Source organism: Aethalodelphis obliquidens, unplaced genomic scaffold, assembly GCF_003676395.1.
Source record: "Aethalodelphis obliquidens isolate GAN/ISIS:26980383/991018 unplaced genomic scaffold, ASM367639v1 scaffold58, whole genome shotgun sequence".
Classification (NCBI taxonomy): Eukaryota; Metazoa; Chordata; class Mammalia; order Artiodactyla; family Delphinidae; genus Aethalodelphis; species Aethalodelphis obliquidens.
In genome coordinates this window covers 8,155,378-8,172,347 of record NW_020838002.1, presented here as the reverse complement: position 1 = coordinate 8,172,347, position 16,970 = coordinate 8,155,378, and the positions used below count along the sequence as shown (strand labels likewise).

At 46.0% G+C, this 16,970-nt stretch overlaps 1 protein-coding gene across 3 annotated transcripts in view; it reads right to left on the bottom strand.

Moving 5' to 3' along the window:
- Positions 1–16,970, bottom strand: part of YPEL2 (yippee like 2) — a 62,177-nt gene that overhangs the window by 35,039 nt on the left and 10,168 nt on the right. The window contains exons 2-4 of one of the 3 annotated variants that reach the window (XM_027087237.1): positions 11,403–11,476; positions 6,737–6,895; positions 5,987–6,300 (exon numbers count right to left, since the gene is read on the bottom strand). In XM_027087237.1, the coding sequence (XP_026943038.1) occupies positions 5,987–6,103 (117 nt within the window). In that variant the 5' untranslated portion in view covers positions 6,104–6,300; positions 6,737–6,895; positions 11,403–11,476. The remainder of the gene's footprint in view (positions 1–5,986; positions 6,301–6,736; positions 6,896–11,402; positions 11,477–16,970) is intronic. The other 2 variants (XM_027087238.1, XM_027087236.1) reach the window with 2 other exon arrangements.

The following is a 16,970-nucleotide window of genomic DNA, read 5'->3' as shown; positions in this document are numbered from 1 at the left end:
CCTCTGAGATCCAGTTAAGGTGGTCCCAACTTTGAACACTTATGCTGTACAAATTGTACCAGCCTAATTTATGATTTATCTCACCCTGACTTGATTCAATCTCTGCGCCCATGAGGAGAAGATACCATAAGATGTTCTATCTTACAAACTCTAAATAGTTTCTTTTCACCAAGAAACACTGTAATCTAACCACATTCCTTTGGAGATTTGCTGTAGACGGGGTTCACCTGTCACCCTTCCTGGGTGGTCGACAGATAGCTTATCTGTACCCCTCCAGAACTAACACTTCATTAGTAGGAGATTAGGGCTTTCAAAGATCAAATAGCTGAGGGAAAGAAGTAAGTAGTTTTAGGTTGGATATGTGATTTTCTTTACAAAAGCTAAATTGATTGAATGTGTTTTTAAACTGGGCTTATTGGTGTATGTTGGAACTCTTCCATAATTTATTAATTCTGCCTTTACTGCACCTCAGAAATGCTCTTTAGGAAACTGACAAACACATAACAGTGTCTTGCAAACATTGCAAAAGAAGCAAAGGTGCCTGCTACATGGTATGGGTCCTGCAACGGTGATTGTTCTCAACCTTTTGTTTCTTAAAACCTAACAATCACTCTGGCCCTGGGTTTCCACTATTTTGGAAACAAAAAAATGGGCACTTATAATGAGACAGACATTTATAGGTTTACATGCAATCTGGCTTTTTTCCCTCTCCTGCTAGAATAGAAAAACTAATTTTACTGAATTATGGTTTTTGTAAAAATAATTGTCATCCACTGGATACCAAAACCTCTCAATTAATAAAACTACAATATGACATATATTTTGCAAGATAGATAAGCTCACAGAATTATCTTCAAAAGCCGTATCTTATTGTATACGTTCTTTAGGAATTATGCCTTTTAATGGGACACAGAGGTCACTAACACAACTAATACAATCTGATGCTCACTGTAACATTTTCCAGGGCACCTAGAGGAAAAGAAATGAATAGATTTTTAGAAGTTCTGTTCCTGTATTTATTTTTTACATGAAGTTTTTTCAGGACACAAATAACTGCATTAATATTTTGGAAAGTTAGTTTTATTGCACATTAAAGACAACCTGGTGGGTAGTGGGGATTAAGAGAAACAAATACCTGAAACGTAGAGTTGACAGGATGGGACGGTACTCCCTCTTTGCCCACAACCTCTAAGTCACTGTGTTGGGGTACAAGACTTTTTGAGAGTCACTGGTGTAGAACGCTAGTGCTCAGAAGCAGAGGTGGGAGGCCGAGGGCAGAGTGGGCCTCTCAGCAGCCACCAGATCAATACAAGTCTTCAGGCTTCACAGCATCTTCCTCCCTGACACTTTTCTCAAAGCTATGCTGCAGCTTATGTCTAGGCAGGAAGGAAAAACCAAAATGTCACCACTGTGAGCCCAATGGAACCCCTCAGGGAACAAAAAGAACCTGCCTCCTAATTAGACTGCAGCCTCAGAAGGAGGCCCAGCTCCTCACACAGACAGCAGCTGAGGGGTGTGAGGCAGAGAAGCCCGGCCCTGAGGCTGTGTAACCCCAGGCTGTCACTGAGTTGCCCACTCCACAGCCTCCAACACCTTCCCTCTAAGGACCCAGGGCACTTAGTGCAACCTGTGTCTTGGAATGAAGCCACCGTCCCCAAAGTGGGTTCATGATAGATTAATCCAATTCACCATTCTTAAATGGCCTACTTGCAACACCACTGAAGGGCTAGCAGGAGGGAGGCAAGGGAAGGACTGACTACAGATAATTTTTATGGAAAGTCTTGCAAAGATCCAGGTTTCCATAATAGATAGTATCCACTGAAATGAGCATTAGATTGTTTTCACTGGGGGCAACTAACTGTTCCAATTGAAACTATTATTATTTTATAACCAAAGTATATTTTTATACTGTGACTTGCACCATTAAGTGAGAAACAACAGCGTGAGCAATTCCTCGTGCCAACTCAAAATACCTCTGCGTGCAAACACTTCAGCATTTAGACCACAGCACCCCCGAAGAAAGAAATTGTAGGAGGCCTCAGCACATTCCCTAGATAGTTCTGTCATCGATTCAAAAAGCACCCCCAACGCCCCGCACCCCCCAGCGTCCTACAGAGCAAATGCTCTTACCTTTCTGCCAACACACACAACTTGGCTGTCCTTCTCTTCCATTGCCTTATTCTCTCAAATCCAACTCCTGTGCTCCAGGTTCTAAAGTGAAACTATCTTGGCTAAAGTAAAGTTGCTTAGGCAGTAACAATCCCCTCCACCCCACCTCCTTGCTTTGTTTTGTTTTTTTTTTTTTTTTTGGACATCAAGGCCAAGAGAAGCAAAGGGACTACTTTACATTTGCATAGAGCTTTGTGATTTGCAAGCCACCCACACATCGATGATCTCATCCAGCCTCCTAACAACCCAATGAGGTAAGCCTACTCCCCCCACTCTCAAATAAGGTAGGGCTACCTCCTAGGACTGTTCCGGCCATGGCACACAGTAAGCACACGAGTGCTAACTACTAGCCATTAGACACAGCAAATATTATTTAACTCATTTTACTAGTGAGAAGCTGAGACTCAGAGGTTGGACAGCTGATTCCAGGCCTCTAGGAATCTGAAGCAAGCTGGGAAGACAGAAGGGCCTAGAGCAGGAGTCTTTCCACCACATCAGTACAGACCCTAACTGTTTAAAACTTGACAACTACACATTTCCACGGCGGCTTAGCCGTGCTGATAAGACGGGAGCCCGAAGTCCTGATTCTGTTCCCAGTTCTCTGCTAGCCACGTGCTCTGAGCTTTAGTTCTCTGGACCTTTGTGTTGGCTTCTCCATAATGAAGGCAGACTCACTTTTTTTTAAAAAAAAAAAACAACAAACAATGGAATGTCAAGCTTCCAGATGAAAGGCTCTGTTACAAGTACAAAGTATCATTTAATTACACTGCTGCTCCAGTTAGCTGCTTCCCAGCTCCTAACTCCCACTGGGTGGATTCTGAAACCGCATAGGAGATTATGTCAAGAGGGGAGAACAGGAGAAACATTCTCTCCCTGAACTTTCTTAAATGGAAGAGAGGAACAAAATGAAAGGCCCATTTTCCAAGGAGGGGGCTGGGGCAGTGATCTTTCCATTAAGTGGACCTGCATAAGAATCTATAGATTATTTAACGCCGGGGGTGGCTGTGGAATGAAATAAAGGAATCTTTGTGCAATGCCAGCCACAGTTCCCTCACTCTCTCCCCACCGTCAGGCATTTAACACAACTCTTTAATCATCAAGCTCTAATGCACCCCATCTGTACACGGGTTGTAGCCAATGAAACTGCAGCCTGTGCTGACTTTGGCCTGGACTTGTGAAGGAGCCTTTCTGCCCCAAAAGGGGCAGAAAGGAGGACATGAGGCCAACAGTCTTCTTTGCTCATCACTCATCTTCTCCCAAGGCTCAAGAGCCATCCATCTGTTTATCTGACCATTTATTGAGCTCTTGCTATGGGTCAGATTCTGACCCAGAGATACAAAGCTAATAGGACATGGCCCCAGGAGGAAAAGGATGTGTAAGAGCGCCTGTGAGAGAGGAAGGAGGTAAAGAAAAACGGATGCTTTTGGCTGAAGCACAGAGGCCCGAAACACCCCTATCTTCATATCCAGGGAAATGCTGCTCAGTTCCAAGTGGTTGGAACATAAATCAAGGAAGCAGCAGGGACCCTAACTCAGAAGCTAGGCTCTGCCACATCATCCAAGGCCCTGTGTACCAGCCAAAGAGGTAAGACATCAACTCTGAAGGCCACTGTCATCCCCGCATACTCCCTTCTGACCTTTTCACAAGGCCCAGCTCAAATACCACCTCTTCCAGAAATTTTTCTTGAACACGCTCAAAGTAATTGCTCTCTCTTCTTTGAGAACTCAAGACCTGAGTTCTTAGACAACTTGTATGAGTCTCAGCTTCTCCATCCATATAATATATGACTAACATCACCTACCTTAAAGGCTTCTTATGAGGGTTAAGTGAGATAATATTTATAAAGTGTTAAGTAGCAGTTTTTAGCACACAGAAGGTGCTTAAATACAGTTTACGGTTACCTCCACTTCTTACGATACACGGTACTTCTTTTTTTTTCTTTTAATAAATTTAGTTATTTATTTTTAGCTGCATTGGGTCTTCGTTGCTGTGTGCGGGCTTTCTCTCTAGTTGCGGCGAGCGGGGGCTGCTCTTCATTGCAGTGCACGGGCTTCTCATTGTGGTGGCTTCTCTTGTTGTGCAGCATGGGCTCTAGATGCATGGGCTTCAGTAGTTGTGGCTCGTGGGCTCAGTAGCTGTGGCTCGTGGGCTCTAGAGTGCAGGCTCAGTAGTTGTGGCTCAAGGGCTTAGTTGCTCCGTGGCATGTGGGATCTTCCCGGACCAGGGCTCGAACCCGTGTCCCCTGCATTGGCAGGCAGATTCTTAACCACTGCACCACCAGGGAAGTCCCCACAGTACTTCTGGATATTAAAAAGATGTCTTGGCTTCTACTCCTCTGGAGATTTACAGAAGTAGGACAACTCATATTTTCCCTCCAAGCTTCCAAAGTGAAGAGGACTGACTCCCCTCTCCTCTCACTGACATAGCCTCCCCACATCCAAACTTCCAGGCTCCAGGGGTTCCCCAAAGGTCCAAGAGGAATCTGAGACAAGATGAGTTAGCTGACAGAGAAGGAAGCTATAGGCTGGCTGGAACACAAATAGCATAGAGGAGAGTAATTAGCAGAAACCTAGAGAAGGGAAAGTGGGCCAGAGACCAGGACTCTGAGGGCTGCAGGGTTCAAGCCTTTTGGTAACCCTAGACCCTAGAAGAGGCCTAGAAGGAGGAGTTCTTCCATCTGCAGTCCTGATTTGAGAATCCCCACTAACAGACGTGGTTGTTCAAGCAGCTTCTCCACTTCCTGTCAGATCAGCCAGCTGGACAGGGCTGTTCTGTAACTGCTGATCCTTCCTCCGGCTCTGCCCGGGGCTACCGAGCCAGAGGCAGGGAAAGTGATGCCACCTTTTCTAGCAGTTCTTGTAAACAGATCAAGAACACTAAAATTTTTGTTTTTAAACTTTGTCTGAGTCCGCATAAATGTTTTTTGTTTTGTTTTTTTTTACTTTAATGGCATGAAGTCCAGGTTCTGAAGAAGGATGCTTTTTAAAGCGAAAAGTCCCCCATGAGCTCTTTCTCCTTTTCCTGCAGCCTACTAAAGCTGTTTCTCCTCCCTTGGCAAGAAGCTTGGGGCCAGGAGGGAGCAGCTCCCCTCTGAATGCTGCCTGAAGGAGCCAGTGTCTGGACTGCTCAACGGGACATTAGGTTTACTTATTTGTTAATAATCCCCCCACCCCAACTTCAGGAAGCAGGTGCCAAGGCTCCTCAGGGAAAATGGGGTTCCACTCTTTCTTCTGATTGTGACCAAACGTCATGCCATTTCACCTCACGTAGAAGCCCGAAAGGTCCCGACAAGCCAGTGGGTCAGCTCTTCACCAAGCCACTTTTGGTCCTCCAAAGGCCACCCATTTTAGTAACTAAATCATCTGGTAACCTTCCCTAGGGGCTTAAAAAGCAACATTCCCCTCTCTCATTTCAGCCATTAACCTCTCCTACAAGAGACCACCTTTCTCAGAATTCCTTTCTAGGCAGACAGCACCCTACACCGCATGCACCTGCCAATACAGCCCAGGCAGGCAGAGCGCAAGGCTCCAATCCCTTTAGCCCCTCTCCCCTCCGGCTCGCGAGCCCCCAGCCCCCACAGACTCAACAGGGATGACATTTACTCTCCAAAGTTACAGATTAAACAAGTACACTCTCCCCCTAACTCCGAGTTATTTCTCAGCTGAGTGAGACAGCCATTTGGGTCAGCCCTCCCTGGACAAAAGAAGGAATACAAATGTTCCGGGCCCTTTGGCAGAGCTCATAAACGTCTGCAAACCTAGGAGCCAGAAGTGCCCTCCCCCAAGGTAGGCAAGGAAGGCCTGCAGGGAACATGTACCTTGGAAATAAGTTCATCATGATTGGCCAAGTGGGCTCTGCAGTGAATGCAGCTGTAGGTCCGGTGGCAAGAGGGCAGATATGCCTGGAAAGTCTTGGATCTTGTCATCTTCACCATTGGCGCTGCTGAGTGTGGGGTGAACTCTGGGGCGGCCCACGAGGCACTCCCACAGGATGGGTCGCACGGGAAACACCGGAAGACACAGGTAAAGGCCGTGGTTTGGCAGGGGGTGGGTGTGGGGCGGGCTCCACACACTGGTGATGTCTTCAGAGGAAGGACCCTCAAGCAGAGGTCTAGGGCTGGTTCTCAGCAGCCTGCAGTGCCAAGATAAGGAATATCATTAGCTGATGGGGCTGGGCTTCCTGCAAAGCCAGTACAGTAGAGTCCAACTGCCACCCGAGAGAGGGCAACATTTACAGGATAAAATGACCCCCCTCCTCTGTTCTTACACTGTGCCAAGATGCCCCATGAATAAGAAAGAAACCAATGGAGATCCCAACATTGCTGCAATTCTAGAGTCGGAGGTTCAGTATCAACTCAGGGCTCTCAGGAGTTACCCTACCAACATCTAGCAAACCGGCATGATCACCATTCCTAGGGAGCCCTAGAAAAGGTCAGGCTTAAAGATATGCTACCTCCAACCCCAGGGAGAGGACTCCTAAGGATCTCCTGATCCAACCAAGATAAATGGCTTGAAAAGTTTAGTCTCTAGAGATTTGCTACATCAACAGTCACAAGTGGATTTCTCACCCATTTCCAGATGCCAGGAGTCCTCCAGCACTTGCAACCACCATCTGAAGAGGCAACATCTTTTGCTTATGAGCCAACATCTTTTGCTTATGAACCAAGCATGGGATACAAAGGATCAAGTTCCCAGCCAGCAGGATCCCTCGCAGCTAGCCAGTACTTCTAGGAGAAGTGATTCTGTTTGTAATACCTTGCCCAGAAGTAGATGCTCAGCACATTTTTTTAAAGCAAGTAAATTAATGAAACTAACGGCATAATCAGGATCCTGCATCTGAAATTCACAACGACAGTGAATCTGACCAGAATTTCTCTTCAACTCTCAAATTTTCCATTACTCATCCCACAGTACCCAGCATTTTTCCTTCCACAGCCTCAGCTTTTTTATTCTAATGGGAAAGAAGGAAACTGAGAAAGAGGGGTGGCTCCTAGGGCCGCCTAGGGTACGTCCGAGTAAAGGTCTGAGGGCAAAACCCCGAGGTCTGAGATCCGCTCCGTTTCTCTGTGGCTCACGTACCTGAGGCTCCTGGACCTACCTATTCCCTGGGCTTCACTGACGGGGGTGGTGTTCTCACTTGCCTACCTCCCAGGAGAGCCAGAGTGTTAATGAACGCCTGCGTCATGCTTTGAAGATAAAATTATTTAGAGAGACAGGGGAGGAAGACAAACAGAATCAGATCTTCCTTGCTGGACTATGCCTGGGGCCCATCTGGATGTTTGGAGAAAGCCCACAGATCATAGTCCTTTTTTTCCTCTGAACCTCACTGGAACCGAATCTTCAGCAGGGAAGCTGCCCTCTTCCCCGACATCCTTCCCACCATAATGTCACCAAAGGCCACTATACCCCTGGGCCTCCACAGAGCTTCCTGAGTGGCCAACACCACCGGCCAGCACTAGGCTGCAGGACAGCAGGGGTCACTATCCTTTACCCTGCATGTCCCTTGAGGAGCTGAGCCAAGCAAGCTCCACACCCAGGGTGACCAATTACACAAGATGTCCAACTGTTGAAGGGATTCAGACCTACAGGGGCCCAGGCATAATGTCTCCCCTGCTCGGTCTCCCACAGCTAATTTTAAAGATGAGTAATCAGATTAAACTGAACATCACAGAAATACTTCAAGAATATGGGGGTGAGAATTAACCTCCCCAGCTTTGCCTCGGAGGTAGGCCTGGCCATAACAAGAGATAACACGACCCCTTGGATCAGAACCCCTGCGTCTCACCCAGGCGTAGTGGAAGTGGAAGTGGAAGTGGAAGGTGAGTGGTCAAAACGAAAGCCCATGGTAGACCAATGTTGTTGGGTGTTGAAGTGGAAGAGGTGGTAGAAAGAGCTAAATACCCCACTTGGGGTTTCCTGAAATATCCTTGAACCTTCCAATACTCCTGTTCCACTCTCAGGAAGGACAGTATTTCCAGGAAAGGAAGGGGTGATAGGTCAGGGGGTAAGGAACAGGAAAGACGGAGGCAGGGGAAGCAAGCAGGAGGCTTGCCCCAGGCCAGCCACTTCTGAAGTCCACAGCCTCAGCTGCCCGGTGGGGAGCTGGAGGGGCGCTGGCCCCATTCGCCTTATACAAACGCTGAAGGAAGGAAAGGAAACAATGAGCCCTGGCTGCCAGTCTGGGTTTACAGAGCAGCCACAGAGTCTGTTTTCTTACACATGCTGACGACTTCTAAATTATGCCTTTCCCGAGAGTAGAATTATTTCTTTTCTCACTTCTCTTCTGTAGGAAACCCAAAAAAAGTTCACCGGCAGGGGTTTCTGCCGGTTTATGCTCAGCTTCAAATGTGAATCTCAAAACTTATTCATGGCTACCTTTGGAGAAATCAGCATTCACAGTCTGCATTAAATGTGAGTATGTCACATACAAACACATTCATTGCACACCACAGCCCAGAACTTAAAAAGAGGCCATGCAAGCAACATCCCAGGCTGCCTGGTGTTGGAAAAGCCCCAGAGAGCCTAGGCTGCAGGCCTTGGACCTTGCCCTATGGTCATTCTGGTCCTCTCACTCTTTGCTAGGGATTGACAGGCACCCAGAAAAGTGAGTCCTTACCCAAGAAGGAAGAAAAGAAAAAGTGGCTTGCTGAAATATGAATCTTGTCCCACTGGTACAGGGCAATCAAGAAGGAATGAGAGGGCTTCCCTGGTGGCGCAGTGGTTGAGAGTCCGCCTGCCGATGCAGGGGACAGGGGTTCGTGCCCCGGTCCGGGAAGGTCCCACATACCGCGGAACGGCTGGGCCCGTGAGCCATGGCCGCTGAGCCTGCGCGTCCGGAGCCTGTGCTCCACAACGGGAGGGGCCACAACAGTGAGAGGCCCGCGAACCGCAAAAAAAAAAAAAAAAAGAAGGAATGAGAGAAGGAAAGTGGAAAGCAAAGTGAAGGAGAATCAAGAGGGGGTCCTCGTGCCTGAGAATAAAAGAGAGAACGGGATGAATGAGAAAAAACGTGAGAGCTAGGGGCCAAAAAATAATCACCTATTACTGTCTTTTTCCCTCTTAAGGGAAAATATTAAAAGCTGCTTTAAAAAGAAGTCTGTTTTTAAAAAGGAAGTAAAACAGAAGTCAGTTTTTAGGAAGGAAGATGAAACAGATGTTTGTTTGGGGTTTTTTTATGGAAGAAATTAAGGGTATGGGGCTGTAGAACTCACCACATTTTACTTTTTGGACGCTGGTACCTGTTAATGGGGCCACAGGCTCCATGGGGCTTCATGAGTCCAACCCGCTGAACATACTGTGGAGTCTAAACTGATTTCCAATAATAATCAAATGAGTTCGCTTTTTTAAAGCCTCAGGGCACGTGTACAAATTAAACACCATTTTAAATGAAGTAATAATCCATCACAGTGGAAATTAAAGGAAGATTTGCTACCACCTCCAGCTGGCTCCCGCTGGGCAGCACGGAAAGCAAAGATGTGAACTATTATGATTAAAAACAAAGACCTTAGTACACCACTCTGAGAGCCAAACGCATAGGGAGCGCACAGCAAACCTGGCCGTCCCACCTCACGGGCTGGCCTTTTCCACAAGGAGCCACAATTGCAGGTGGAACTCAAAACAGAACCTTCTGAGTGTCCCCAGGATGGAGGGGTAGGAGGTACGAATTCCTCAGATAAGTCGGGAAGGAACTGGAAAAATGCTGTGGGAACAAGATTGTACCGCCACACACAGAGCCACAGAAACCGAGAAGGCAGAACTTGCCAGGGGAAGTGACACCTCCAGCCACAGGACAGGACCACCCCTAGATGTGCCTCAGCGTTGCTGTTTTTGTGGGGTGTATTGGAGGAGGGTAGGTAAAGACTGTCTGGAAAAGAAGTGGGCTCTGGAATCAGAAGCCAGCTCTACTCCGTTCTAAATGAGTGACTTTGGCAAGTTATTCAACCACTCTGACCCTCAGCTTCCCCAATTCTCAGAAGACCAACATACACAGGGTTATGAGGATTAAATGAGACTGATGTAAGTACATACACGGTGCTGGCACACAAAACACACCAAAATTGTAGCTATTATTATTTTTAGTGGTTAATGAATTTTTAAAAATATATGTTGCTACTTAAAAAGAGAAGAAAAAGAAAAAGGAGGCCGAAGAGTTCAGAGACATACATAGTTTTCCTGCCACTTCCATGAGGACTCTCTAGCTTGTCTTCAAGCAAGGTAGATGGTACTACTGGGATGACGTTTCTCTAAACCTAGAATTCTCTTCTCAAGGTAAGACAAGGTGATGATGACCCTGGAGGAACCATAGGAGTATCTCCCTAAGGCGGTTTCCCCAGTGGCCATGCTCCCAAAGGCCCTAAAAGCACTGCCAGGAACACAGCATCTCTGATTCACACAGCCCTGGCAGGCCCCTGAGCCTCCTTTCCCCCTTAAATCCACCCTCTGCATTTCAGCCGGTGTTATGCATTTAAAAAGCAGATCTCACAAACAATAAATGCTGGAGAGGGTGTGGAGAAAAGGGAAGCCTCATACACTGTTGGTGGGATGTAAATTGATACAGCCACTATGGAGAACAGTATGGAGGTTCCTTAAAAAACTAAAAATAGAACTACCATATGACCCAGTAATCCCACTACTGGGAATATACCCTGAGAAAACCATAATTCAAAAAGAGTCATGTACCACAATGTTCATTGCAGCTCTATTTACAATAGCCAGGACATGGAAGCAACCTAAGTGTCCATCAACAGATGAATGGATAAAGAAGATGTGGCACATATATACAATGGAATGTTACTCGGCCATAAAAAGAAATGAAATTGAGTTATTTGTAGTGAGGTGGATGCCCTAGAGTCTGTCATACAGAGTGAAGTAAGTCAGAAAGAGAAAAACAAATACTGTATGCTAACACATATATATGGAATCTAAAAAAAAAAGGAAAAAAAAATGGTTGTGAAGAACCTAGGGGCAGGACAGGAATAAAGACGCAGACTGCATAGCACAGGGAGATCAGCTTGGTGTTTTGTGACCACCTAGAGGGGTGGGATAGGGAGGGTGGGAGGGAGATGCAAGAGGGAGGAGTTAGGGGGATATATGTATATGTATGGCTGATTCACTTTGTTATAAAGCAGAAACTAACACACCATTGTAAAGCAATTATACTCCAATAAAAACGTTAAAAAGAAAGAAAGAAAGAACTAAAGGAGGAGGAAAAGAAAAAAAAAAAGCAGATCTCACCATGTCATCACTTTCATGTCCTTCAGAAAGGCAATACGGGACAGTGGGTAAGCAGATGGGTTCTGGATATTTAACTGAAGAAAACAAAAACACTAATTCAAAAAGATCTATGCACCTCTATGTTCATTGCAACACTATTTACAATAGCCAAGACATGGAAGCAATGTAAGTGTCCATTGATAGATGAATAGGAATGCAGTGTGTGTGTGTGTATATATATATATATAAAATGGAATATTACTCAGCCATAGAAACAAATGAAATCTTGCCATCTCCAGCTACACGGTTGGACCTGGAGGGTATTGTGCAAAGTAAAATAAGTCAGAGAAAAACAAATACCATATGATTTCACTTACATGTCTAAAATACAAAGCAAATAAACCAACATAATAAAACAGAGTCGTAGATACAGAGAACAAACTGGTGGTTGCCAGAGAGGAGAGGAGTGGGGGGACAAATGAAATAGGTGAGGTACAAACTTCCAGCTATAAAATAAATGTCATGAGGATGAAATGTACACATAGGGAATATAGTCAACAATACCGTAATTACTTTGTATGGCGACAGATGATGACGGATGGTAACAGGTCTTATTGTGGTGATCATTTCATAATGTATAAACATATTGAATCACTATGTTGTACACAGAAAATGAATATCATATTGTACGTTAATTATAACTCAATTTTTTTAAAAAGACAGGTTCTGAAATCAGACTCCGAGGGTTTCAAATCTCAGTTCTATAATTTTCTAGCCGTGTGACCTTGAACAACTTACTTAACCTCTCTGGACCTTGCTCTTCTCATCAAAACCTAGGAACACTAATATTGACCTCATAAGGCTCTTGTGAGAATTAACTAAGCTAATACACATACAGTACTCAGCATATGCACCTGGCATGTAGTAAGCACCCAATAAATTCCAAGTGTGTATTATGGCTGACAACCATTGACATGCATGAATGGCGTCCATGAGAGACTCACCTCTCATACTCTGTATACTCCATCTTTTGAACTGATATTTAAGGGTCTATTGTGTGTCAGGAACAGTCTCCTAAGTGTTCAGATTTGCCAACCAAATTCTCTGTAGTTCCCCCGAATACACCACACCTGCATTTCACCCTTTCGTGGTTTTGTTGATGCCATTCCCTCCATCTGACATATCCTTCCCACCTTCTCACCAGGCCCTTACTTGTCCATTAAGACTCAGCTCAAATATCCCCTCAGCATTGGACTTATTGACCCATCCTCTGTGCTCACCTCCATCTTAACATTTACCCTGTTGAAACTGAAATTATTCTCTTCTGCCTCTGTATCCTCTGCTAGAGGTAAGTGCCAAGAGTAGGGACCACATTTTAGTTGTTTCTGTACCCCCTGAACTCGGCAGCACAGAGCACACAGTAGCGGCCACTGTTGGACTGAACTACCCCTGCTTCTCCTTGGGCTGCTGCCTAGACCAGTCTACTCATCCAGGTGGGTAGCACAAATGATTGAGGCTCCTCCCTTCCCCCTGCCAGTAACGAAGCAGGACGCAGAATGACTCTGGCCCCATGGAACCCTACTCTCCCCGATAGCGCCCCCTCAGATCCTGTGCTGAGACGCCCGTAACTACAGTTCTTCTAGGCAACAGAAGGTTTTTTAAGTCCTGGATGTTAATCAAAGGCCTGTCATTGGCATCCATGCCCATTTTTCACACTCACAGGGTCTAGGTTAAAATATACTATAGTAAATATTTATATATATAGATACACATACATACACACATATATATATCTGTTGAGGTAAAAGCTTAACCATTTCCCAGCTTTCTCCATCTCTTACTTATTGTAGGAACTCTTAGAAAGCCTGAAGAGGCTTTAAGGACAGGAGGGTAGGAGCATGACTGAGTAGTCTGTTCCAGGAGCAAAGAGAGAAGCCCTGATTGGAGGCAATAAATAGGTGGCAGTGGAAGGGGGATAGGTAAGCCATTTCTGGGACTGGAGACAGAAAAAAACGGAGACAGAATGGCTGTGGAAAGCCCCTATCCCAAGAGGGTAGTCCTCCTTCCCCATTCCTAATCTCATCAGAATCCTGGACTCAGACCAGGGAGCATAGAGACCCAGTTTCCCTGGGCTGCCACAAAGAGAAGTGGGTGGTGGTGTCGTCCACTGGTGAGGAGGACAGCATTAGAGACAGATGGACTTGGATTCTGTTTTGGTTCTTCTCACTAGCTGCATCACCACTGGGCAAGTTGCCTGAAAGGGAATAACAGTGCCTACTTCATGGAGGAGACAAAAGCGTCAAATGACATAAGGCAAGTGAAGCATTCAGCATAGCACCTGGCACATCATTAGTACTCAATAACCTTGATTAGCTGTGATCATCCTTACCAGGAAGGGAGAAAAAGCGTGGGAACTGTTCCTGTTCACAAGACCCAAATGAGCAGTGCTCCTGTCTGCCCGGTTGACTCATGGTGGCTAGAGGGTTAGGCCTAAATTAATCCACTTAAAGGTATACTGTAGTTTTAGTAGGTTTTGGTGGCTTAGCTGGGAATCTGAAATTATTGCAATATCATTCCAAACAACAGACCATTCCATCACCTACTTAGTGAAGTGGAAGTTACCTCTGCAGTCTGCACTGACTCTACTAATCCCAGGATGAGGCCACTACTGACAACTTTACTGAAACTCCGCTATCAAAACTGCCACGATCTGATGTGCAAGACGTACTGGGAAAGCAATGCTATCACTTCATAGTTAACAACTTTATAGCTCTGGACCCAGGTGGTACTTCAAATCCATCCAGCTGATAATAAAAACCAGTTTGGATAGTCAAGAAACCACTCTTGGGCTTCCCTGGTGACACAGTGGTTAAGAATCTGCCTGCCAGTGCAGGGGACATGGGTTTGAGCCGTGGTCCAGGAAGATCCCACATGCCGCGAAGCGACTAAGCCCGTGCGCCACAACTACTGAGCCTGCACTCTAGAGCCCGGGAAGCCACCGCAATGAGAAGCCCGCGCACCGCAACAAAGAGTAGCCCCCGCTGCCGCACCTAGCAGCAACAAAGACCCAACACAGCCAAAAATAAATTAAATTAAATTAAAAAAAAAAAAAGAGAGAAGCCCGCACACCACAACGAAGAGTAGCCCCAGCTCGCCACAACTAGAGAAAGCCCACGTGCAGCAACGAAGACCCAACACAGCCAAAAATCAATAAAAATAAATTAATTAATTAAAAAAAAAGAGAAACCACTCTCATAAACAAAACAAACCATTCATCTCTATGCTGGATACAGGGCCTAGTCTTGATTTCAGGAGCATTATCTGTCAGATGATAATCCTACATGATCTCTAGGGTTCCTTCAGCTCCTGAAGTCCTGATTTCATGTTGTAATGATGTCTCTGCCAGCTGAACCCTGCCCCAGAACTGAGTACCCATCCACCCACCTTTATTCTGTTAAGACCTTGATTTCAGCGAGGTCACAGGACCTGCCAGTCTCGCAGAGTCCACTTGGATATGGCTGGACGGTGCTTTGCAACATCTGTTAGCAAAGCAATATATTTATCACATGGTCCTTAGTTCAGCACTCTGCCTGCGAGGCCCCCATGTGAGGCTTACATCTGTTAGAACATGGCACAGAGAAGAGGCACTTCCCCTTGAACATTCTGAAACCTGCATGTAATTTACTAGTTATTACATAGAAGTAGCTGTTGCTAGCTGGCTATGAAGAGATCAGATATCACTTTGGGTTGTTTCTACAATTTCAACCAAAAATGATGTGTCCGAAGATTTATTACCAAGGACACTTGGCTAAAGTTCATCAATGGCTTTCTTCTTTTTCTTATACAACTCCAAGGTCCAAAAAGGATTTAAGGTGGCTTACAAAAACATAAACAATACTATACTATTAAAATAGATTAAGAAATTACGATAGGAGGAATAAAAGAACAAAAGGAGGGTTAGGACACAGAAATGCATACTATTAAATTGCTTAATATTTACTGAATTTCAACTGCAAATTTGGCTTTGAGCTCCCCAGTAACCAAGGCAGGAAAGAAAATACCAGCAGTTATAAGGTTTATATTTCCTATGAAATAAAAGCATCTTGGTTGTTCAGGATACAGATTTTCTGAGAGACATTTATTTCTCCTGTGGGTGGTCACAGGAGACAATGAACAACCCAGCGGACAGAGCCCCAGCGCACATCAGCCCTCCCCACCATGGAACCCTCTTGCAAGACTTTCTTAGAGGCCCCTCCATGAACACGGCCAGCGTAATGAACACGGCCAGCGTAATGAACACCAAAGAGCAATTCAGTAAAAGGGATTCTACATGGGGTCAAATCAGGGCAGCCCAAGGACGTGGCAGCCCAAGGACCCAGATCCTGATGGTCTGGCTGGATCCAGTGATATCAGCTCTCCAGAGGAATGGAAGAGCTACAGAGCCTTCTGGCAATGCTCCATGAATATCATTTATCACAACCAGGCTTTTGAGTAACAAAAATATGGGCAGCCTCCAACATGCCAAGTCCAAACACTAATACTTTTGAATGCTAACGCTATTTGGCCCTGGTGCTGCATTCAGCTCTCTCATGGGCTGTTTTTTCTCTGAAACTCTCCCTTATGGGCCTCATCTTGTCTCTCTGGGTTCTTCTGTGTCTCTGACTGAGCCCCAATCTCCCTGGCTGCTCTTCCACCATATGCCTAGGTGCTTCCCGCCCCCAGCTTTCTCACCCATACCCAAGTCTTCTAAACACCTCTGTCCCCTGCTCCTGAACCCTGGATTCCTTTCTAAAGGGGGCCTCTTTCTGGCTCCTAGGAAGGCACTTCAAACTCCCAAAGCCAGCACCGTCTTTTCCCTTCCCCCTGATCCTATCCCCTTCACCACCCTTCTGTTCCTTCCTCCTGAAGGTCCAGCTGCCCAAGCAGGAAACACCCTTTATTCTCTCTCTCTTCTATGTCACACTCCATCTGTCCCCTAGACAGTGGGTTGTGCCTCTCAATCCACCCTCCCGTTGCCATCCCCAGTCACAGCCAGCACATTGTGTGAGCCCTGTCCCCTCTCATCCTGAACCTCCTAAACTGGTCTCCCTGACTCAGCTCTTACCTCTCCAGCCCATTCTAGAATTCTATGTATACAGCACAATCTGATCACATCTCTCTCATGTTTCAAAGCCTCCAGTGGTTTCCTAGCAGCCTACAGGACAAGGTCCAACCCCTTAGGTGGCACGGAGAACCTGGGCCCAATTCTCCTTATCTTCTCATCACCTTCCCACCCCACTCCAAACCTGCTTCCCCAGCTGACCAAGCTCGTTCACCACCTTTTCTCAAGTTATTTCAGCCTCCTGCAAAGCCTTAACCTGTCTTCTCTGCCCGGGAAATGCCTGCTCATCCCTTAATATCCAGCTCAAATAAGACCCTAAGCAGACCTGGGGACCCCCTTCTTCCAGCATGAAAAAAACTGTTCTCTGGAATGGCACTTTAACACACCACCGTTGTGTGTCTCCCAGACTGGAAAATTCCTGCAGTCAGAAGTCCAGTCTCTACCCGCCTTGGTTCCCCAGGACTCCTAGTATCCAGCACATTGGAGAT